Source organism: Littorina saxatilis, linkage group LG17 (assembly GCF_037325665.1).
Source record: "Littorina saxatilis isolate snail1 linkage group LG17, US_GU_Lsax_2.0, whole genome shotgun sequence".
Taxonomy (NCBI): domain Eukaryota; kingdom Metazoa; phylum Mollusca; class Gastropoda; order Littorinimorpha; family Littorinidae; genus Littorina; species Littorina saxatilis.
In genome coordinates this window covers 20,466,142-20,489,886 of record NC_090261.1, presented here as the reverse complement: position 1 = coordinate 20,489,886, position 23,745 = coordinate 20,466,142, and the positions used below count along the sequence as shown (strand labels likewise).

At 39.4% G+C, this 23,745-nt stretch overlaps 1 protein-coding gene across 2 annotated transcripts; it reads left to right on the top strand.

Moving 5' to 3' along the window:
• Window positions 1-89: 89 nt before the first annotated feature.
• LOC138952888 (NAD-dependent protein deacetylase sirtuin-2-like) lies at window positions 90-23,568 on the top strand. Of its 2 annotated transcripts, XR_011451450.1 has the most exons (15): window positions 90-281; window positions 2,355-2,427; window positions 4,304-4,501; window positions 5,961-6,067; window positions 6,511-6,567; window positions 10,073-10,141; window positions 11,025-11,148; window positions 11,480-11,545; window positions 12,028-12,083; window positions 12,659-12,735; window positions 13,404-13,458; window positions 14,423-14,490; window positions 15,843-15,909; window positions 19,771-20,743; window positions 20,795-23,568. XR_011451450.1 is itself a non-coding variant. In XM_070324638.1 (14 exons), the coding sequence occupies exons 1-14, from the start codon at window positions 243-245 to the stop codon at window positions 19,966-19,968; spliced, it is 1,254 nt and encodes a 417-aa protein (XP_070180739.1). In that variant the 5' UTR covers window positions 90-242; the 3' UTR covers window positions 19,969-23,568. The 2 variants fall into 2 exon arrangements, 1 of the variants encoding a protein (XP_070180739.1); XM_070324638.1 differs by having other exon boundaries at window positions 19,771-23,568.
• Window positions 23,569-23,745: the final 177 nt, after the last annotated feature.

Sequence of the window (23,745 nt, the reverse complement as noted above, 5' to 3'; positions counted from 1 at the left end):
ACCTTTTATTTTCAAGTTAAAAGTAGTGGAGACGGGAAGAACAATGACGATTTTTTTCAATCGCGCCTCGAGAGAAAAGGAGTTGCCTCCCCTAATGTAATTTTCTTCCGGTCTAGCTTTATCCACAGAACAGTTTCAGCTGATCAACTCAGTCTTGGGTTCAGCGTCTGAACACTTGTAGCTGTCGGCCTGACATGTGTTAGCCTTTCTGCAGAAAGTCTGTTCCGCTCCGAGTGTTCAAAATGTCAGAGAATCCGTCACCATCATCATCAAAAGATGAGGTATTTTGTGCAATGGACTCCTTTTTTTCTGTCACTTTTCTCTTGACCTAGTGAAGTCTAAATGAGTCATGCAATTACTGTTTGTGGTCGTGTTAGAGGTGCACAGAAGTGCAGTACACATGCATCAGGGTTTATTGTAAGTGAGATGGTTTCTGCAGGCAAAACCATTTGACTTGTGTTAAGTTGATTTCTTCCAGGTCCATTTTCTTACCAGAAATGTCAAAAATTAGATGTAAAGCATATGAATGGGTAAGGAAAAAAGATCAATACCAGGAGACGGAGGGAGAGAGCGGGTGAGATGATCAGCTGGTTGGTCAGAAAAATGCAATCTATGTTAGGCATTCTCTCTCCTGTGAATCACTGAATGATCAGATTGAAATATAAAGAAGGAAGAACCCCCCTTTAATTTGAGACTTCGCCCTGTCCAAGTTTGTAAGACCTTGATTTTACAGATGTCCTATTCATAACCTCTTTAAATTTACCTACATTTTAAGACTCCATAAATTTTTGAGACCTGCTTTTCTTACATTTGTTGAGGCCTTGAAAGGGGGCTGGGTTCAACTGTGTATGAGATCCAGTTTTAGTTACATGGTGATGACATGACATGATAAATGCATGGTACAGCAAGTTCAAGTTTTTGTTGTTTTGTTTTTGTTGTTGTTAAATAGATAATACTATGAAATAATGTAAAGTAAGAGCCATGTGAGGACAAAGTTACAGTGGTACTTGCAATGAAAGGATACCTTGTGATCAGTCAAATTATTTAGTGTCCAGGTGCCTTTTATGACAGGTATTGAAAGAGGGACAATAGATTATAGAAGGTGTCCTTTCATGGGAGGTGTTCTCATTAGAGGGGCATGACACTGCTGGGACATGTGCCACTATATTATGTAAATTATGGTAAACAAAAAGACAACAAAAATGAAGAGCTTGACACATGTTTGTTTGTTTGTTTGTTTGCTTAACGCCCAGCCGACCACGAAGGGCCATATCAGGGCGGTGCTGCTTTGACATATAACGTGCGCCACACACAAGACAGAAGTCGCAGCACAGGCTTCATGTCTCACCCAGTCACATTATTCTGACACCGGACCAACCAGTCCTAGCACTAACCCCATAATGCCAGACGCCAGGCGAAGCAGCCACTAGATTGCCAATTTTAAAGTCTTAGGTATGACCCGGCCGGGGTTCGAACCCACGACCTCCCGATATCGGGGCGGACGCCTTACCACTAGGCCAACCATGCCGGTCTTGACACATGTATGCTACTTGAAAACAAGAACCACCTGAAAACAATAAACATTGTACCCAGCAGTATATATGCTTGAAGTTCACCCCCTACCGCACCGAATGAAACATTATAGACATGAGCAGATAAATGTCAATTATCAATGTAAAAGTAATTTTTTCATGTGATATGATTATAATAAAGTGTTGGTCCCAAAAAAAGTTTAAAAAAAAAAAGTGATTGCCTACCTTCCTACCCTATTGTTTTTGGCTATGTTACTTTAACCACACCTATATTTTTTTTTGGCCTAATCATATCATAGTTGAACCCACTTTTTAAGACCTCCCAATTCAGGACATTGCTTTTTCAGGACCCCCCGCGGGTTAGGGGGAAGAATTTACCCGATGCTCCCCAGCATGTCGTAAGAGGCGACTAACGGATTCTGTTCCTCTTTTTACTCTTGTTGAGTGTTTCTTGTAATATAGAATATAGTCCATTTTTGTACAGATTTAATTTTAGTCAAGCAGTATGTAAGAAATGTTAAGTCCTTTGTACTGGAAACTTGCATTCTCCCAGTAAGGTAATACATTGTACTACGTTGCAAGCCCCTGGAGCAAATGTTTGATTAGTGCTTTTGTGAACAAGAAACAATTGACAAGTGGCTCTATCCCATCTCCCCCCTTTCCCCGTCGCGATATAACCTTCGTGGTTGAAAACGACGTTAAACACCAAATAAAGAAAGAAAGAAAGCAAGCTTTTTCAGGATGTATGTTCATAACCTGTGTAAATTTACCTTCATCTGTGTTGTAGACATCAGTTATTAAAATGATTGTCATTTTGTGCAGGTGGGAGAGGGTTCTAGTCGCACAGCCACCAGTAGCAAACAGCAATCATCTCCTGCTGAGAGTGAAGGTGCCGGTGAGTGAGACATAGCATGGTGATTTTCCCTTTGTATTTAAAACAGGCATGAGATGTTTTTGCCAATTTTATTTGCAGATTTTTAAAGCTCTCTCTCTCTCATACACACACACACACACACACACACACACACACACACACACACACACACACCGACGCACACACAGACAAACAAGATTATTTTGGTTTCAGTTTCCTTGCAAATTCTAAAGTATTTCTTGTCCTGTATGTGAAGTGTAAACCATTACCCTAAATGTGTCGTCTCAAGCAACTTGAACTTTCCACCGGCCCTACTAAGTTATTTACAAACCTACACCCTTGGAGAGTTAATTGTAAGGGGTGGGGTGCGTAAGGGGTGGGGTGGGGAGGGGTGTGTGTGATGAGGAACATAACTAGTGCTGTGATAATGAGCTTTAGCACTGTTGTGATGGTGTTGACACTATACTTTGCCCAATTGAGTCTAACTACCTGATGGCTAATCTACTGTGATACCTGTGATAACTGATGATGATTACTGGGATTGGTTTTATGTGTTTGGTTGGTCTCTTCTTTTGGTAGTGCAATAGCGTTAATTATGGATTGTTGTTATCATCATTTACATAAAAACTTATCTGTTAATCCAAACAATGATATACTTACTGTGATGTTCTTAACTACACTTTAACATGGAATGTATGTATGTATGTATGTATGTAGGTATGTATGCATGTGTGTTGGTGTGTCGGTGTGTCATGTGTGCAAGAAAAAAGGGTATTGTAGTTGTACATATATTACTTTAGATATCATGGGTTTTATGAATTTTCTTCTCTTATTCTTTTATAATTATTAATTAATGACCTATATGTGCTGATGACCAATTTAATTTCCTTTGTTGGATCAATAAAATGTTATGAGTTATGAGTTATGAAGAAGTGTGTGTCGGGGGGGGGGGGGGGGGGGGGGAGTGGCAGTCAAACTCAGTAATGACCAAAGATTTGTGCATAATTTGCCACCATTGTACCCTAGCTGTCCCATGCTAGTTCTTTTCATTAGGATACTGAGCCAAGTCAGAAACCTGCATGGTTAACGGTTTGGTCGGCATCCCAGGGATGAGGTAACTGTCTACCTCTAGGACACTGTTAATATTGATGGAAGGCAAATGATTCTCGTGGGGTTTTCTCCCAGTGTCAAAACTCTGTGGAGTTGCTCTGCTGCCACGGTAATTGCTGGCAGACTCACTACTGTGCTTCAGCTTTGGATGATGGCCATAACCTGAATACATTACCATTGATAGTGCTTGCTGTGTGTGTGTGTGTAAATCTTGTGTTTTGTAACTCATATGGACCCCATCAAGCTTGAAGCTATGTGTTTGAGTATTTGTGAAATACCTAGGCAACCTTGAAAGAGAGAGAGAGAGAGAGAGAGAGAGAGAGAGAGAGAGAGAGAGAGAGAGAGAGAGAGAGAGAGAGAGAGAGAGAGAGAGAGAGAGAGAGAGAGAGAGAATACTTTGCTTTTTTGGTCTAGTCAAAAGCTGATTAAACTCCCAAATCTGACATTGAAGAAAAGAACACACACACACATACACCCACACATACACACACACAGATCAAGATAAAAGGTATTATCCTACCAATCGCCCAAAGTAAAGGATACGCAAAAGACCAGAACTGTTAAAACTTGAAACAAATCTAAACCCAGAATAAGCATATTCTACGCGGTATATGCAGTTTCGGTTTAAACAAAACATTATTCAATGTTATTATCGTGACATAATGACTCATATTATATACAATATCTGGCATTTGGGATTCGTACTCAAGCACATAGCTTATATTGGCGAATCCAATATGCAGTTCACAGCTGTGTGCTTCTATTTATATTATTTTATTGTTTGTAGCTGCAGACGAAGAAAAGGACAGCTCAGTGATGGAGAAGCTGCAGCAGTTCATGACGCGGGCGTTCCACTTGGATGACAAGGAGAAGGAGGAGGTACCCCAGGTACTGGAGGAGGTCACTTTCGAGGGCGTCTGTCGCTACATGCGCAGCGGAAAGTGCAAAAACATCATCACCATGGTCGGCGCTGGAATTTCTACCTGTGAGTTGCATTCGTTTGTTCCTTGGTTGATTGCGAAGGCTGGTTTTGCTAAATCCAGTTAGCTATCAAGGTGGTCCTGAATTCAGCCCGAAGTCGACTTCACGAAGACTTTGCGAAGTTTTTTTGACCGAAAATTCAGTGCTAAAGCTTTTTGCGGCCAGCTTTGCGAAGTATATGTATTTCATGTAGTCGACTTTGCCCAGTTGTGGACAGGTTTTAGCCAGGCATAGTAAGAACATCATTGGGACAAACAAATACAGTCAAACATGTCTATAACGACCACCCGAGAGATCAACCTAAAATAGTCCTTGAAGACAGGTGGTTACTTTTGAAAGGCGAATGATATAGAGAAGGATTCCTTCATGGTGGTCATTTATAGAGGTAGTTGCCAAGGAAGGTTCGACTGCACCAAAAGCTTTCTTTGTATTTCCAGGCACAGTAAAATGACAGGTGGTCATCTCTGGCTATCCAACATCAGAAGAAATACTGAAGACATGATTTTTACATTTTGGCTCATGAACAGAATGTTGAAATGCCCTTTTTAAGCTGATCATGGAGCTTTACAGTCAAATCAAATCAAATTAAATGAACTATGGAGAAGATAATAAAGTTAAAGGCACAGTACGCCTCCTGTAAACCATCACAGATACTGTCAGGCTTATACACACAGTACACACACCCTTTCGTTTAAACACTCACCGCTTGAGAACGTCCTAGGTAAAGAGCGAGCAATTTTCAAAGAATTGATTTTAATCTGTTCAGACAATCGGACGGTGCGTTTTGGCGCTAGACCTAACTTTTAAAATCTAAATAATAAATTGACAGCTTCTTACACAAACATTCTTAAATCATAAAAGAATTCTTTTTTTATCAAGACAAGATCAGTACAATTTGAAAGTTTGCAAAAAGAAAAGCCCGGAAGCAGGATCACGCAAGGTCGTGGTTCTCGTAGCAGACGACGGTCAAAAGCCATCACTAGAGTTCGTGTGAATCGCAGCCGTTTGTTGCGTTTAGATTCAGAGGTACATAATAACGTGCTGTTGCAGATAAGCTTACAGCGAGTCGCATTGAAATCACAAACTGACGACTACATTGTGAAAAAAAGGAAACTGGGTCACACTGGTTCACGATGGCTCAGGGGTAAGATAAACCACACAAAAATAAATTCTTTAAAAATTGCTCGCTCTTTACAGAGGGCACCTATGATGTTCTCAAGCGGTGAGTGTTTAAATGAAAGGGTGTTTGTACTATGTGTAAAAGCCTGACAGTATCTGTGATGGTTTACAGGAGGCTTACTGTGCCTTTAATTTGATTTGATTGGAAAGCTCAATGATCAGCTTAAAGAAAGGGGCAATTCGTTCATGAGTCCAAATGTTACAATTGTTACTGCTCCACAGTTGCTACCTGTTCATTCTTTCATCACATGTACATCATCGTCATGCATATTTCTTTCTATTAGCTGCTGGGATCCCTGACTTTCGCTCTCCTGGCACAGGTCTCTATGACAACCTGCATCAGTATAACCTTCCTCACCCACAGGCCATCTTTATGATAGATTTCTTCAAGGTCAGAGAGTGAGAGGGAGAGAGAGAGAGAGAGAGAGAGAGAGAGAGAGAGAGGGGGCGTGAGAGGGAGAGACAGAGGGAGGGGGAGAGAGAGAGGTAAAATAGTTATATGAGGTTGAGATCAAAGAGGGAGCGAGAGAGTGATTTGAAATGAGAATTTTTTTCTCAGCAAAACAAATGAAATAAGTAAAATATACCTTTTGACATTCAGCCTTGGTCAAAATGAGGGATACCACATTTAACTCAGAAATGTTTGACAACTGAACGCAAAGAGAAATAGAGTATCTTTGGGCAGATGTATAGCATTAGCACTGCTGACATACAGCTTTTCTATTGTTCGTATTTTTTTTAAGCTGATTGCCATTTTGGAAGTGTAGATGTTATACTTCTACATTTAACAAGCATTAGTATTGTTCTTATGGTGCTACATACTTTTTTTTCCAGGGAAACCCAAAGCCATTCTTTGTTCTGGCCAAGGAGTTGTACCCAGGCTCATTCAAGGTCAACCCATTTTTTTATATGTGTTTCTAAACTAATTTTAAAGGAAAGGGAGAGTGTGTGTGTGTTTTGTGTGTGTGTCATTGTGTGTGTGTGTTTGTGCATGTGTTGTGTGTCATTGTGTGTGTGTGTCATTGTGTGTGTTTGTGCATGTGTGTGTGTCATTGTGTGTGTGTGTTTGTGCATGTGTGTGTGTCATTGTGTGTGTGTGTGTCGTCACTCGTGTTGTGTGTCATTGTGTGTGTTTTGTGTTGTGGTGTGTGTCATTGTGTGTGTGTTTTGTATTGTGTGTGTTTGTGCATGTGTGTGTGTCATTGTGTGTGTCGTGTTGTGTGTCATTTTGTGTTGTGTTGTGTTGTGTGTCATTGTGTGTGTTTTTTGTATTGTGTGTTTGTGCATGTGTGTGTGTCATTGTGTGTGTGTGTTTTGTGTTGTGTTGTGTGTCATTGTGTGTTTTGTGTTGTGTTGTGTGTGTCATTGTGTGTGTGTGTCATTGTGTGTTTTGTGTTGTGTTGTGTGTCATTGTGTGTGTGTTTTGTGTTGTGTTGTGTGTCATTGTGTGTGTGTGTTTTGTGTTGTGTTGTGCGTCATTGTGTGTGTTTGTGCATGTGTGTGTGTCATTGTGTGTTTTGTGTTGGATGTTTGTCATTGTGTGTGTGTGTGTGTGTGTTGTGTTGTGTGTCATTGTGTGTGTGTGTTTTGTGGTGTGTTTGTGTGTGTTTGTGCATGTGTGTGTGTTTTGTGTTGTGTTGTGTGTCATTGTGTGTGTGTGTGTTTGTGCATGTGTGTGTGTTTTGTATTGTGTTGTGTGTCATTGTGTGTGTTGTGTGTGTGTGTCATTTTGTGTTGTGTTGTGTTGTGTGTCATTGTGTGTGTTTTGTGTTGTGTGTCATTGTGTGTTTGTGTTGTGTGTCATTGTGTGTGTGTTTTGTGTTGTGTTGTGTGTCATTGTGTGTGTGTTTTGTGTTGTGTTGTGGTTAAGTGTCTGTGAATGATGAGTCTGTCTGTCTATCTGAAAATGTGTGAGAGTGTGTGAGTATGTCTTGTCTGCAAATGTGCTTGTGAACATACATGTGAGTGCACATGCGGGTAAGTGAATTTTTGTGTGCCTGTCTCTGTGCTGTCAGGATTTAAGTAGATTCAATCATATTTAGTCTTATACAGTCAAACCCTTGTTTTAAGTAGATTCAATCATATTTAGTCTTATACAGTCAAACCCTTGTTTTAAGTAGATTCAATCATATTTAGTCTTATACAGTCAACCCCTTGTTTTAAGTAGATTCAATAATATTTAGTCTTATACAGTCAACCCCTTGCTTTACGTAAGCTACTCACAAAAAGTTAAGGATCACTTGCACACAAATTCATAACTTTCCAAATAAGAAAGCCAATGCGTTGGTATTTGGCAAACGTTTAATTCAATGCTTTAGTGATAACGATACAACATTTCCTTCAATTTCGAGCAATCGTTTGGTCTGTACATTTTATCAAAGTGTGTACGTATCGAAATTTAATTTCACAAAGTCGTTGAAATCACAAGACATGGCATTCAGATGCTCCCAAAAGTTCAGTAATGTGTGTAACCGCCCTGGCTGTTCTGTCACTCGACGCAGCGAGTCCTCATTGAGTTGACCAGGGTGGTGAAGATCCTCTGTGGAAGCGCCTGCCACTCAGCCTGCAGCATCTGGTAGAGGTGTTGGACATCCCTGGGAGGGGGGGTGGTTGCTCCTCACTTTGCGATCCAACTCATCCCAGAGGTTCTCAGTCGGGTTGAGATCGGGACTGCATGCTGGCCACTCCATTCTGTTGACTCCAGACTGCTGCAGGAAGTCGTTGACCACCCTTGCCCTGTGAGGGCGAGCGTTGTCATCCTGGTAGACAGCCTGCGGTCCCATCTGCTGCAGTGTAGGTACAGCCAGCGGTCGAAGGATCTCATCCCGGTATCGGAGGCCAGTCAGGTTACCCTGTACATGAAACAAGGGTGTTCTGTGGTGAAGGCTGAAGGCCCCCCAGACCATTACAGAATCTCCACCAAAGGCCACCTTTTCTTGGACAGTGGCGTCAATGTAGCGTTCCCCTTGGCGCCTCCAGACCCACAGTCGGTCGTCGTTGTGGTTCAGGGTGAAGCGTGATTCATCACTGAACAGGACCTGGGACCATTGCTGACGTGTCCACCTCACGTGACGTCTGCAGAAGGCGCGGCGTGCTGCCCTATGGGCTGGAGTTAAGCGTGGCCGTACAGCTGGGCGACGAGAACGGAGGTTAAACCCATGAAGGCGATTCCGTATGGTCTGCTGGATGTTGGTGTTAGTAGCCACCCTCAGCTGCCCTCGAATAATGCTGGAAGAGGCTGTTCTTGTTTGCAAGGCTAGTCGTTCAATGAGACGATCTTCACGTGGAGTTGTCTTCTTTGGTCGCCCAAGTCTGCGTCTTTCCTGGACCCTCCCAGTGGCTGTGAAATGTTGAATCAGTCTGACAATGACCGAGATGGACACGTGAAGTCGCCTGGCCACTTCTCGCTTGGGGACATCATCTTGGAACCATGCAACAGCTCGTCCCCTCTCAAACTCGTTCAATTTTCGTCGTGGAGGCATTGTCAGATAATGCCTAATACTGGTGGTACGTCTTTTCAAAAAGCCAAGCAAGTGACAGCATATCACACATAAACAGCAGTGCTTGCAGGTGCATCATGGTTTTTCCATGTGGCTTGTGCAATGTGTTCGGGCTGAACGGTCCAAAACAAGGTCCTTTTTCGCAAGTTTCCGCTTTTTCTTTTGCTACCAAGCTCAGTAGTAGAGACTCCCGTGCAATTTTCCCACTAACACAAAATCGCCCACTTACAGCTGAACAAGAATTCATAACAATTTGGTTTGACTGAGAAATAAATAACAGTAGCGAACTGATTTTATTGAGCACCTGTTTTCTCATAGTGATCCTTAACTTTTTGTGAGTAGTGTAGATTCAATAATATTTAGTCTTATACAGTCAAACCCTTGTTTTGAGGCCTCCAAAAATCTAAGGTCATGAACGGAAAATCTACCCCCCGCGGGTTAGGGGGAAGAATTTACCTGATGCTCCCCAGCATGTCGTAAGAGGCGACTAACGGATTCTATAGAATATAGTCCATGTTTGTAAAGATTTTAGTCAAGCAGTATGTAAGAAATGTTAAGTCTTTTGTACTTGAAACTTGCATTCTCCCAGTAAGGTCATATATTGTACTACGTTGCAACCCCCTGGAGCAAATTTTTGATTTGTGCTTTTGTGAACAAGAAACAATTGACAAGTGGCTCTATCCCATCTCCCCCCTTTCCCCGTCGCGATATAACCTTCGTGGTTGAAAACGACGTTAAACACCAAATAAAGAAAGAAAGAAAGAACGGAAAATCTGAGAAAACAAGGTCCTATCGGGGAGGTTATCATATCAGGGGAATTCCAATGTAGCAATTTATGAACTTGGCCACCGATTTAAAACTGCACTGTTGAATGAAATTTTCTTTCCTCTCTGCAGCCGACCATATGCCATTACTTTATCAAACTGCTGAACGAAAAGGGACTTCTGCTTCGACATTACACCCAGGTATACTTATAACCGCAGTGTCCTGCCAAAGCTGACTTGAAAGATGTCGTTTTTAATCAAAGTTGGACGTTTGCCCATTTATTGATAACCTAAATAGAGAATACTACATGGCTTGCTGTGTAGTACCAGATTTACACGAGTGGTTTTTTAAAATATTGAACTGCGAGCGAAAGCGAGCTGTTCACTATTTGAAAAAGCAACCAGTGTAAATCTGGTATGACACAGCAAGCCATGTAGTATTCTGTTTATCCTACATTCTGTACTTATGTGTATTTTACTGAAAATATCTTGCAGTCGAGGCAGCTAAATTGAAGACGCTTGTTTTTGGAACCTCGATCTCTTCTAAAGCCTCGTGCAATCTATTACGTCAAAGCAAAGAAACGTCACTCTGAAAGTGTGGCGTGACGTGTTAGTTCTAAAGATTCATCGAGGGTAATTAGCGAGCGCAATTTTTGTTTCTATAATGTCAATGACGTTTGTCTCGGTGACTTAGGCATAATAAGCAGTGGAAAAACAGGTCCCTGCCAGACTTGCTTGACATGACCTCATTTACACACGTGTGATTTGAACGATTATTATCTCACGGGTGTCTCTCTCACGTATGTAGGATAATGTAATATCTCTTTAAAACTGAAGCAAGAAAAGAAGAGCAAAGAAATTGATGTCTATTTGGCGAAAATAGGATTGCTAATGTTTGTATTCAAATACTTACAAGTAAATTTGTGTGTGTAGGTGGGTTTGCGTCATAACAAGCCTTATATTAGACCAGATGGTTTTGCACTTTTGGATTCTTGCTGACTGTAAATGTGATCTTCCAATAAATAGGCATTTAGTTTCAAATATCATTTGCTATGACTGCAGGTTTCTGTTGGTGTGTTCACAGAATATCGACACACTGGAAAGGGTATCCGCTCTTCCCCTAGATAAACTTGTAGAAGCTCACGGAACATTCCAGACGTCACATTGCTTGGAGTGTGGTGCTGAGTATTCCTTGCCTTGGATGAAAGGTAACATTGGTTTTGCTTGGATATACATACAGTGGACCCCCTCCCCTCCCGTTATAAGTCCTCCAAATATCTGAGAAAATAATGTCTTAAAACGTAGAGAGTCTAAAAATGCTTTCAGGCTTTTTGTGTGGTTTGTTATAACTTTATGATCTCATTCCTGAGATTGTCTGCAGTGTGATTTGGAACTGTGCTTGGTGGGTACCAGGGTATGTTTTTGCACATACATATAGTGACATCTCAGCTTTGGATATTTGTTGATTGTGTCCTTTTTTACCAGTTACTCTTTTTTCTTGATAATGCATTATATATTATATATGGGTTCTTTTTACAGAAAAAATCTTTGCTGATGAAATACCAACGTGTACAGAAGAGGACTGTGTAGGTGTTATCAAGCCAGGTACAGTTGTTTTTTGTGTGCACGCTTTTTGTATCACAATGTTTTCCCACATATTAAATCAGCGTGAACAAATAATAAATTGTGTGGTGTTAGAGCATCTCACACTTCCTTTCATTTTCGTTCCTTTCCTCAGCTGAATATTCTTGGGTGCTGGGGTTTCTTTTCGTAATTGGTTTGACTGTACATGAAGGTTTGCTTGGTCCTTATATGGGATGGATATTATTAACAGGTTCCTCTGTGTTTAGGACTCTGTGTGCCCCGTCCAGACAAGTTTTACAGGAAACAAAAACAAGAATGTGTGTAAAGTTGAGTGACTTATGAAAGCAACCTCCAATCTCATGCATACAATGTCATTATTTACAACTCCACTGCTTGTTTGTTTGTTTTGCGTTTTTACCCGTCTGTGCTGATGATTATAATGGTGTGGTTGTTTTTTTAATGTAACTTGAAGTGTGTGTTTCATTGTTGTTTTTCTCTCACAGATATTGTATTCTTTGGGGAGAGTCTTCCGGACCGCTTTTCTGAATGTGTAGCAAAGGTAGGACATTTCTTACATGTTCCATAAGAAGTCAGAAAAAAATCCCAACACAAGCGTGGATGCACCTTCTGGAAGCAGTTTTTCTTCCCAAAGTAAAATGATAAGTGCCACAGACAATTGAAACAAAAATCTATCTGGTTTAAAATGTTGTTGACATGCTCGAGTATTTTTATTTTACCACTGAAAATTAAATGCAACAGCCACACATGAAAATATTTAGAATTTGTTCTTTTGAAAAGTATGAAACCCCCCCCCCCCCCCCCCCCCCCCCCCCCCCCCCCCCACCTGATACATGTACAAGCAAACTGCCAACGTTGCTTGAGTGAAGATGTCAAAAACAGAGTTATTTTAAGGAATGTGATGCTTGATAACCAAAGAAAAGACATTCACGTACAAGAGCTTGAGAAAGAGACAAGACAATTTATTGTTTATTCTATTTTACGAGGATGAGAGAGGGAGAGATGGAGAAAGAAAGCAAGATAATGATTGATTGATTGATTGACTGATTAGTTTATTATGATAATATAATTTATTATATGTATAATATATATTAAAAAATGAAAAAAAATGTGCAGGACATGAAACAGTGTGATCTCCTGATAATCATGGGGACATCACTTGTTGTACAGCCGTTTGCCTCCCTTGCCAACAGGTAAGTTCACAAGGTTACCTGGCTAATGCCAGTGATCACATGATGTAATCTATTACATTATATTATATACACTAGAATTCCAGAAAATTGCATTCCACAAGAACAGGTCAATTGTTCATGGAAACCAGTCAAACTGAGGTATAAATATTATAGCAGGTGCTCTACAGGTGCTAATGTAAAAATAAAATAAAAAACGGTGAGGTGCGATCAGAATGTGTTGGACCAACCTTTTGTCAAATTTTGTTTGGTACTTCCTCATAAAAACGGGTAAAATACCAGAAATTTCCAATCTATGCAAACACTGTCATGCTTTTTGGTGTTTTGCAACTTTAGACTGGTTTGTTTACTGTTTGGTTGAAAAGTGAGATTTTTGGTTTAGATTAGAAATATATGCATGATGTTTAATTATTGTCTATGTCCATGTTCTGCTCAGGTGTTTTTTTCCCAGTTTGATAGTATCCTTTTTTTTTGGCACTAATAGCATTGAAGTTGCATTAATTTTATTTTACTCCTTTTAATTTGCACAACGATTTTACCCAGTTAAGAAATTGCATTTGGAAAGGCACCCCACTAGGGAGTGTCTTTTGTATGTTTGAAAGTTCTATATTTGTGGTGAAGTTATCAGGATTGAGGTTAATTTTATTTTCCTAGTTTTCTTTGTTGTCTAGAGTTTCACGGTCCATACCACGTCTGTATATCAACCTTGAGAAGACAACGCCAGAGGTGATGAGCTTTTCTCTCAAAGGTTTTGCTTCTTATAGTTAACAGATAAGGTTTTGTGTGATCAGTGTGTGTAGGCCCTAGAGGCTGGCACAAATGGAAGCATCTTTGCGTGAGGTAACATGAGCGTTAAGTTCTCACTCCAAGTAGTATCCTAACTTATGTAGTGTACAGTAGTAAGTGTGACCCCTCTTGTGTGCATGATTTGTTATTCACAATTAACACTTTGTAGAGACTGGGAATAGCTGTGATAAGTTCATTTGAATATTGAAGTGTTCCTCTGTCTAGTCTAGCTGAGATGTCCTGGAATCCAAATGTCCCAGCTGGTCTTGATTTTTGGTGAATGTAAATTTGCTGCCTCTGAAAATGTTATGTGCACTTTGAGACATGCAAAAGTTAATACAAATCCTCATTATCCTCTTCTTTTATTGAAGGCATATTATGATATACTTAATCAAATCAAATTAACTTTATTATTTCAAATCTGAGAAATTACAGTGGTGTCGCATGAACATGAAGACAAACGGAACACTACAACATTATTAACATTAAAATACATGTACTTACTAATACAATTCTTATATAACCAAACGTCTTGCTGAATACAAACACTCACACCGTAAGGATGTAAAAGATTCATTCAGGGCTGTTACTGGGATTTTTTCTTTTGGAAATTTGCCAGATGGTCACAAAAGTGTTAGCAATTTCTGAAGTTTGGAGGCAGTCCTTAGAAGTCAACTCTCCTCCCACTTTGAAAATGTTTACCACCTCTGCTGAAATTATGGCAAATTTTTAGCGGAGATTAGGCGTTTTACCTGACTGCCGACACTAGACAGTAGCTCTAGTATTTAATGCAACAGCAAGAGCAAGCGTAAAGGCAATGGATTTTTATACCTTCTTTTCTTGAATGCTTGTTGACAGTTGGGAGACTGATTTTTAGAATCATTTGAACTTTTGTGTTTATCAGGATGACATGATGGCTATGCTGATGGGTGGAGGTGGAGGCTTCAGGTTTGACGCTGAAGACAACGTCAGGTATGTTTCCGTGGAACCCTTTTTTAAGAACTACAAAATATCTGAGAAAATCAGGTCTTAATTTAAATGGAGAGAGATTTAGAATGGGGGTAAACTTAACGATGTTACACACTGAAAATATGAGAAAGCTAGGTCTTCAAAGAAGAAGGTAGTCTTAAATTATAGGTGCTCTTTAAAGGGGGATTCTACAATGTACTGTCTTGAAATTGGTTGTTGTGTAATTAACTGTTTGATGAATGTTTGTTGAGTTACACTGTTTGAATGTGAAGTAGTTGAAGTCAGATGGAGTAAGGCACTTGCTGCTTTGCATTAGTCTGACGGGCACAGTGGCGTGTTGGTAAGACGTCGGCCTCCTAATCGGGAAGTGGTGAGTTCGAATCCCGGTCGCTGCCGCCTGGTGGGTTAAAAATGGAGATTTTTCCGATCTCCCAGGTCAACTTATGTGCAGACCTGCTAGTGACTTAACCCCCTTCGTGTGTACACGCAAGCTCAAGACCAAGTGCGCACGGAAAAGATCCTTTAATCCATGTCGGAGTTTGGTGGGTTATGGAAACACGAAAATACCCAGCATGCCTACTCAAAGAAAGCGCAGTGAGCTGACTATGCTCTCAGAGTATTGTGTGGGGAACCCAAATGGGCAAACGAGCTCACACGTAACCAGAAAAATTCTGGAACACTGAAGAAGAAGAAGCATTAGTCTTTAAGAGCAGTTGTACGTGGTTCTGTCTCATGGATTTGAGATGGGATAGATGAAATACAGTGTCATCTGAGAGTTGATGAAGGATGATAAAGTAAGATAGACGAAATAAATACCAGTGAGAAGGTTATGCGCTGTTTGATGCAAGGGACATAATTTAGTTTGCATTTACTTTTTTGTCTTTTGTCTTAGTTTCTTTATGGAAGCAGATAATGTTTCCCATTTGTTTTATCTTCTTTTTCTTCTTCGTTTATGGGGTGAAACTCCCACGGTTTTTACGTGTATGACCATTTTTACCCTGCCATTTAGGCAGCCATACGCCGTTTTCGGGGGATGCATGCTTGGTATTTTCATGTTTCTATAACCCGCCGAACTCTAACATGGATTACAGGACCTTTTCCGTGCGCACTTGGTCTTGTGCTTGTGTGTACACACAAAGGGGCATAAGGCACTAGCAGGCCTGCACATAAGTTGACCTGGGAGATCGGAAAAATCTCCACCCTTAAGTCTTAACCCACCAGGAGTGGCCGGGATTCGAATCCAGGAGCTTCCACTTGGTATGCCCGCGTCTTATCCACTGGGCCATTGCGCCCGTCACTTTGTTTTATCAACTTACACCACTAAGTTCATTCCTGTTTTTCATGTGTTTCCACAGGGATGTCTACCAGCAAGCAACATGTGACACGGGCTGTTCTGCTATGGCAGACTTGCTTGGATGGGGGGTGAGTTGGAAGACATTATTTTACAGAGGAACCCCCCTTTTAAGACCTTCAAAATTCTGACTGTTTTGTACTTGTGACAATTATTATACTGTTTTGTACTTGTGACAATTATTATACTGTTTTGTACTTGTGACAAAGACTGTTTTGTACTTGTGACAATTATTATACTGTTTTGTACTTGTGACAAAGACTGTTTTGTACTTGTGACAATTATTATACTGTTTTGTACTTGTGACAAAGACTGTTTTGTACTTGTGACAAAGACTGTTTTGTACTTGTGACAATTATTATACTGTTTTGTACTTGTGACATAGACTGTTTTGTACTTGTGACAATTATACTGTTTTGTACTTGTGACAAAGACTGTTTTGTACTTGTGACAATTATACTGTTTTGTACTGGGGACAATGACTGTTTTGTACTTGTGACAAAGACTGTTTTTTGCTTGTGACAATGACTGTTTTCTACTTGTGACAATGACTGTTTTCTACTTGTAACAATGACTGTTTTATACTTGTGACAATGACTGTTTTCCACTTGTGACAATGACTGTTTTCTACTTGTAACAATGACTGTTTTCCACTTGTGACAAAGACTGTTTTCCACTTGTAACAATGACTGTTTTCTACTTGTAACAATGACTGTTTTCCACTTGTGACAATGACTGTTTTATACTTGTGACAATGACTGTTTTATACTTGTGACAATGACTGTTTTATACTTGTGACAATGACTGTTTTCCACTTGTAACAATGACTGTTTTATACTTGTAACAATGACTGTTTTCCACTTGTGACAATGACTGTTGTCTACTTGTGACAATGACTGTTTTATACTTGTGACAATGACTGTTTTATACTTGTGACAATGACTGTTTTATACTTGTGACAATGACTGTTTTCTAATTATGACAATGACTGTTTTCTACTTGTGACAATGACTGTTTTCCACTTGTAACAATGACTGTTTTATACTTGTGACAATGACTGTTTTATACTTGTGACAATGACTGTTTTCTACTTGTGACAATGACTGTTTTCTACTTGTGACAATGACTGTTTTATACTTGTGACAATGACTGTTTTATACTTGTGACAATGACTGTTTTCTAATTATGACAATGACTGTTTTCTACTTGTGACAATGACTGTTTTATACTTGTGACAATGACTGTTTTATACTTGTGACAATGGCCCGGTAGCTCAGTTGGTAGAGCACTGGACTTGTGATCGGAAGGTCGCAGGATCGAATTCGGGCCGGGACGGACACGGGTCAACTTTATGTACAGACCCAGAGACGGAAGCCATGTCCCACCCCCGTGTCATCACAATGGCACGTAAAAGACCTTGGTCATTCTGCCATAAGTGCAGGTGGCTGAATACACCTAAACACGCAGACACCTGGCTAGCGCGACTCCGTTGCTGCTAGCTTTCCACTGGGAGGAAGCGACCCGAATTTCCCAGCGATGGGACAATAAAGTAATGAAAATGAAATGAAAAAAAATGAAAAAAATGACTGTTTTCTACTTGTGACAATGACTGTTTTCTACTTGTGACAATGACTGTTTTCTACTTGTGACAATGACTGTTTTCTACTTGTGACAATGACTGTTTTCTACTTGTGACAATGACTGTTTTATACTTGTAACAATGACTGTTTTCTACTTGTGACAATGACTGTTTTCTACTTGTGACAATGACTGTTTTCTACTTGTGACAATGACTGTTTTCTACTTGTGACAATGACTGTTTTCTACTTGTGACAATGACTTTTATACTTGTGACAATGACTGTTTTCTACTTGTGACAATGACTGTTTTCTACTTGTGACAATGACTGTTTTCTACTTGTGACAATGACTGTTTTCTACTTGTAACAATGACTGTTTTCTACTTGTAACAATGACTGTTTTCTACTTGTGACAATGACTGTTTTCTACTTGTGACAATGACTGTTTTCTACTTGTGACAATGACTGTTTTCTACTTGTAACAATGACTTTTCTACTTGTGACAATGACTGTTTTCTACTTGTAACAATGACTGTTTTCTACTTGTGACAATGACTGTTTTCTACTTGTAACAATGACTGTTTTCTACTTGTAACAATGACTGTTTTCTACTTGTGACAATGACTGTTTTCTACTTGTAACAATGACTGTTTTCTACTTGTAACAATGACTGTTTTCTACTTGTGACAATGACTGTTTTCTACTTGTAACAATGACTGTTTTCTACTTGTGACAATGACTGTTTTCTACTTGTAACAATGACTGTTTTCTACTTGTAACAATGACTGTTTTATACTTGTGACAATGACTGTTTTCTACTTGTGACAATGACTGTTTTCTACTTGTAACGATGACTGTTGTCCACTTGTAACGATGACTGTTTTATACTTGTGACAATGACTGTTTTCTACTTGTGACAATGACTGTTTTCTACTTGTGACAATGACTGTTTTCTACTTGTGACAATGACTGTTTTCTACTTGTGACAATGACTGTTTTCTACTTGTGACAATGACTGTTTTATACTTGTGACAATGACTGTTTTCTACTTGTGACAATGACTGTTTTCTACTTGTGACAATGACTGTTTTCCACTTGTAACAATGACTGTTTTCTACTTGTGACAATGACTGTTTTCTACTTGTAACAATGACTGTTTTCTACTTGTAACAATGACTGTTTTCTACTTGTGACAATGACTGTTTTCTACTTGTGACAATGACTGTTTTCTACTTGTAACAATGACTGTTTTCTACTTGTAACAATGACTGTTTTCTACTTGTAACAATGACTGTTTTCTACTTGTGACAATGACTGTTTTCTACTTGTGACAATGACTGTTTTCTACTTGTGACAATGACTGTTTTCCACTTGTAACGATGACTGTTTTCTACTTGTAACGATGACTGTTTTCCACTTGTGACAATGACTGTTTTCCACTTGTAACGATGACTGTTTTATACTTGTGACAATGACTGTTTTATACTTGTAACAATGACTGTTTTATACTTGTAACAAAGACTGTTTTCCACTTGTAACAATGACTGTTTTATACTTTTAACAATGACTGTTTTCTACTTGTGACAATGACTGTTTTATACTTGTGACAATGACTGTTTTATACTTGTGACAATGACTGTTTTCCACTTGTAACAATGACTGTTTTATACTTGTGACAATGACTGTTTTCTACTTGTGACAATGACTGTTTTCTACTTGTGACAATGACTGTTTTCTACTTGTGACAATGACTGTTTTCTACTTGTAACAATGACTGTTTTCTACTTGTAACAATGACTGTTTTATACTTGTAACAATGACTGTTTTCTACTTGTAACAATGACTGTTTTCTACTTGTAACAATGACTGTTTTCTACTTGTGACAATGACTGTTTTCTACTTGTAACGATGACTGTTTTCTACTTGTAACAATGACTGTTTTCCACTTGTGACAATGACTGTTTTCTACTTGTAACAATGACTGTTTTCCACTTGTGACAATGACTGTTGTCTACTTGTGACAATGACTGTTTTATACTTGTGACAATGACTGTTTTATACTTGTGACAATGACTGTTTTCTAATTATGACAATGACTGTTTTATACTTGTGACAATGACTGTTTTATACTTGTGACAATGACTGTTTTATACTTGTGACAATGACTGTTTTATACTTGTGACAATGACTGTTTTCTAATTATGACAATGACTGTTTTATACTTGTGACAATGTGGTGGTTAGGAGGGACATTCACTGAAAGCAACTTTAGTGTGACACTTTTTGGATATATAATTCAACTATCTTGTAGTTAACATGTTTATAATTGTTTCCTTTCTTACTTTTACACTTAGGATGAACTGCGAGAGCTTGTAGAAAAGGAACATGCGCGAATTGACAAAGAAATGGAGGCGAAAAAGGATGCAGCTTCTTCACATAAGAATAAAAGACGTTCACCTTCCCCTGCGGGAAAACCAAGGAAAAACAGCACCTCCCCGACCAGAGATGGCAGCAAATCCCCAAGTTCAAAGTCCCCAGAGCAAAAGCTATGAACAGGATTGTGCGCAAGTCGGTGGAGGTTGTGATTTGTTACTCTCTTTCTCCTTGTTGATCATGAAGTGAATCTACCTTAATGGCAATATTGGTCAGTGCACTCTTTTATCTTACGCAATTCTTTATGTTTTTGACTTAGAGCAGCAGAATATGAAAGTCCCATATTTTATCAATTTTTTTTAAATTTGTGAATTAATTGGCTTTTTTTTTTATAGCAAATATTCCTATCATCGTTTCCACTGCCTCTATCTTATCCTACTCTTTTTCACACACCTACATTCTAACAAGTTGATGAGGACTGAGAAACAAATGAAATCTTTGTATGTATGCCATTGCAATTGCTCTGTGATTAGTTTGAACTTTATGTTTGAACTGAAGAATTAAGACAATAATCACTTGCTGATTGATGACATAACACATCAGGGAGTGAATGAAATGTCCAAAATTGAAATTTGATCTTGCTGTGCAAGTGTTTTAATTGTGCAGGTAGTCGTTGCTTTTGTCCTTTAACTGTTCAAGTTGCATTTGTGGAGACTGGGAATTGTTGTGCTGATGGGTCCCTCTCATCTGTGATTGGAAGGCTTCCAGCGAAGAGGCCAACTTTGTACAGGCGTACCTGGCTATCACCACCACCCAAGGGACCCAATAAAAGTGCTTGCTATGCAAAGGTGAACTATATAGAAACCAATGTCTGGGATCCCTGGGAGTGGTCCTTGTGGACAGGTGCTTGCTTGTGAGAGGTGGCTGCTTGTGAGAGGTGGCTGCTTGTGAGAGGTGGCTGCTTGTGAGAGGTGGCTGCTTGTGAGAGGTGGCTGCTTGTGAGAGGTGGCTGCATGGGGAGTTTGGACTGCATTTCGCTTTTGTTGATTGTTTCTCCTTCTTTAAGTTAGAATGCCTCCAAAGACGGAAAAGGCTGCCGATGTGGTGGGGCGATTAGAAAATGGTCGTGCACAAAACGCCTCCATTTGGATGATGGTCACATTTTCTGTAGCAAGTGGCCCTGTAAGTGTGAAGCGCGGGTACGCTCCACAAGTTTGAGTGATTTTGAGCATTACTCATGTGAATATGGAAAAGCCCAGGGCTTAAATTTAGAAAACTGGATGAGCGTGCATGTATATTTTTCAGGCAATAATTTATGAAGTTTGTTTTTAACCTGTAAGTTATTTTAACTGAAGCTTTGGGGAGAGATTGCAGACTTTACAAATGGCCATACAAATGACATCTTTCATGTAAAAGCTGTGTTGATTCTGCAGTTCCGTCAAAAATATCTTGATCCAGTGATTCTAGGTTTGGAGATTTTTGTGTGACTGTATCTGCTTTGGTTTCAATATTTCTGTTCTTACTGCAGACAAAAAATAAATTCAAAATGAACGTGACCTCCTGCTACTCATTATGCAGGGCTCCTACTTTTCTGTGAATTTGCCACTTTCCGAGAAATGTTACAATGAGAAACCTATAAATGTGCTCAGGTTTGTATGCAATTGCAACTTTTTTCTGCACCCCCTTACTTTTCAAGAATGTTTGCTTTTTCTTCTGTTGGAGCCCTGATAATTTGCTTGTATTTGAATGATTATTGCTTTTGGAGTAGACAGTCTTTATTTAGTAAATGAACAGCACAACCAAATTGAATGATCTCGTGTTTGATGTCAGATGAAAAGGGATGTAAACCTTGTTTACTTTTTACATTTAGTCAAGTTTTGACTAAATGTTTTAACACAGACTGGGAATCGAGACGAGGGTGGTGGTGAGTGTGTGTGTGTGTGTAGAGCGATTCAGAAAAGACCAATGGACCGATCTTCGTGAAATTTTACGTACAAATTCTTCCAGATGATATCCCCAGACTGTTTTTACCTTTTTCTGATAAATGTCTTTGAGAACGTCATATCCGGCTTTTAGTGAAAGATGAGGCGGCACTGTCACGCCTTCATATTTTGATCAAATTGATTGACATTTGGTCATGTAATCTTCGACGAAGTCCTGGCTATCAAACTGGATGTCAGCTTGGAAGCTTAAAAATTAATTAGTGAGTTGGACATATACAATCTAAACATTTTAGTTTAAATTAAAATTTCAGTGATTGATCAAAAAATGATCCGACCTTATTCTCTATCATTTCCTGAATCCAAAAAGATATAGATATATAGCTATTCTGATGAACACGTGGGGGAATTCGGGGGCTGTGATTGGATGGTCTCTTCCGATCATCAAAGCATAATGCTGCGAAAGTCGGCCATTTTTCTCAATATCCAAAAGCATATTGTCAATAACAAAGACGCATGGTTCCGGTTTCTTCCACGTGTATAAAGTACACGCATACCTCGCCAGGTTTGTTTCTGTGACTAGTCGACAGATGATGCCATTTGCTTTGTGTGTGTTTTTGTTGTTGCTTACTGTACATGACATACATTACGTGTAAAATCCAGTTCTTTAACAGGCAACAAACCTTGCAAATTTCCAGAAGCTGCTATCTGAAGCGACCTATCTCTGATTCTAGCAGACGATCTCTCCAATGTTTAACAAAAAATCAGCAAACTCTCCTGTCACATAGAACGTCCATTGTATAGTGCAATGTTGAAATGAAGTTACCGGTCTGAAACATTTAGTCGTTTCTTCTGAGACAATCCTTGTTCTCTTATCATCTACAGATTTACCGCAGTCTTCACCACGCGAATTCCCAACAGAAGTCAGACTTTCGAACATACAATATACGTAGGCAAGCATGATACGTCATGACGTCATATGATTCCTAGCATATTGACGTAATGCTAAACATCCGGTTATCTCGAGTTTTCTCCGTAATACATGTCTGTGGGTTTTTCAATGTTCGGTTATTTCCGTGGCTTCATGCGGAAAGGGAACCGTCGTCTGCAATCAACGACATGGACCATTCTGGTACTTGTTGCTGACAAAAACACGATTTTAACACAGAATGTAATGTCAGAATAGCTATATAAACGCTATTGTGTTTTCATCGTAGCAATAGGGTCCGATATTTAGACTCGAACAAGTATAATGCGACTCGTCTTAAAAAAATTAAAAAAACAAGCTCAGTAAGTATACTGTCTTGTCACTTCAAGCGATCAATGGACCGGTGCGCTTTTTACGTGAATGTGTCCGGGCTCTCTCGGGGTAGTGTATCAAAAAAGCTGTTGTCCTTGTCAAATGAAGTGCTTTCAGTTTCATTCTGTGAGTTCGACAGTTTGACTACATGTATTAATTGTGCTTCACGTGACTTGTTTCCAAACTCATATGATTTGAGGGTTTGTTAACAACATAACTTATTTAAGGTAATAGTACATAGTTTTGTGTTTGTTTATTATTGTTCATGCTGGGACATGAGCATTTCTATTTCACATTTAGGCAGGTTGACCCCCCCCCCCCCCCCCCCTTAACCATCAAGGTTCCTGTTTGATGTTTACCACAGGACCTTTATTGTAGCATTAATGATTATGTGTTTGTAAATGTAGAGGAACTTTCACTAGTTTGTTTTCTTGTGTTCCCACAATGAACTTATATGCATGAATTTATACGCAATTCAAGGAAAGTCTACAACCAAAGTTTACATCTTCTGTCGGAGCAATTAAATTGCCAAGTGTGAATAGTTTGTTTATTTTTCAATTACCTTGGATGTGTGTGTATGATAGCACAATCATGTGTTAATTTGTGCAAATATGCAAATATAGGCTTTCTAGCACACACACACACACACACACACACACACACACACACACACACACACACACACACAAAAACAAGTTTTTTCTTCTTCCCATTTC

Coding starts and splice junctions, on each gene's coding strand:
- LOC138952888 (XM_070324638.1), top strand. CDS start 243: ATGTCAGAGAATCCGTCACCATCATCATCAAAAGATGAG. Junction 6,068..6,510: donor TTATGATAGATTTCTTCAAG/GTCAGAGAGTGA, acceptor TTTTTTTTCCAG/GGAAACCCAAAGCCATTCTT. Junction 12,736..13,403: donor TTTGCCTCCCTTGCCAACAG/GTAAGTTCACAA, acceptor TTTGTTGTCTAG/AGTTTCACGGTCCATACCAC.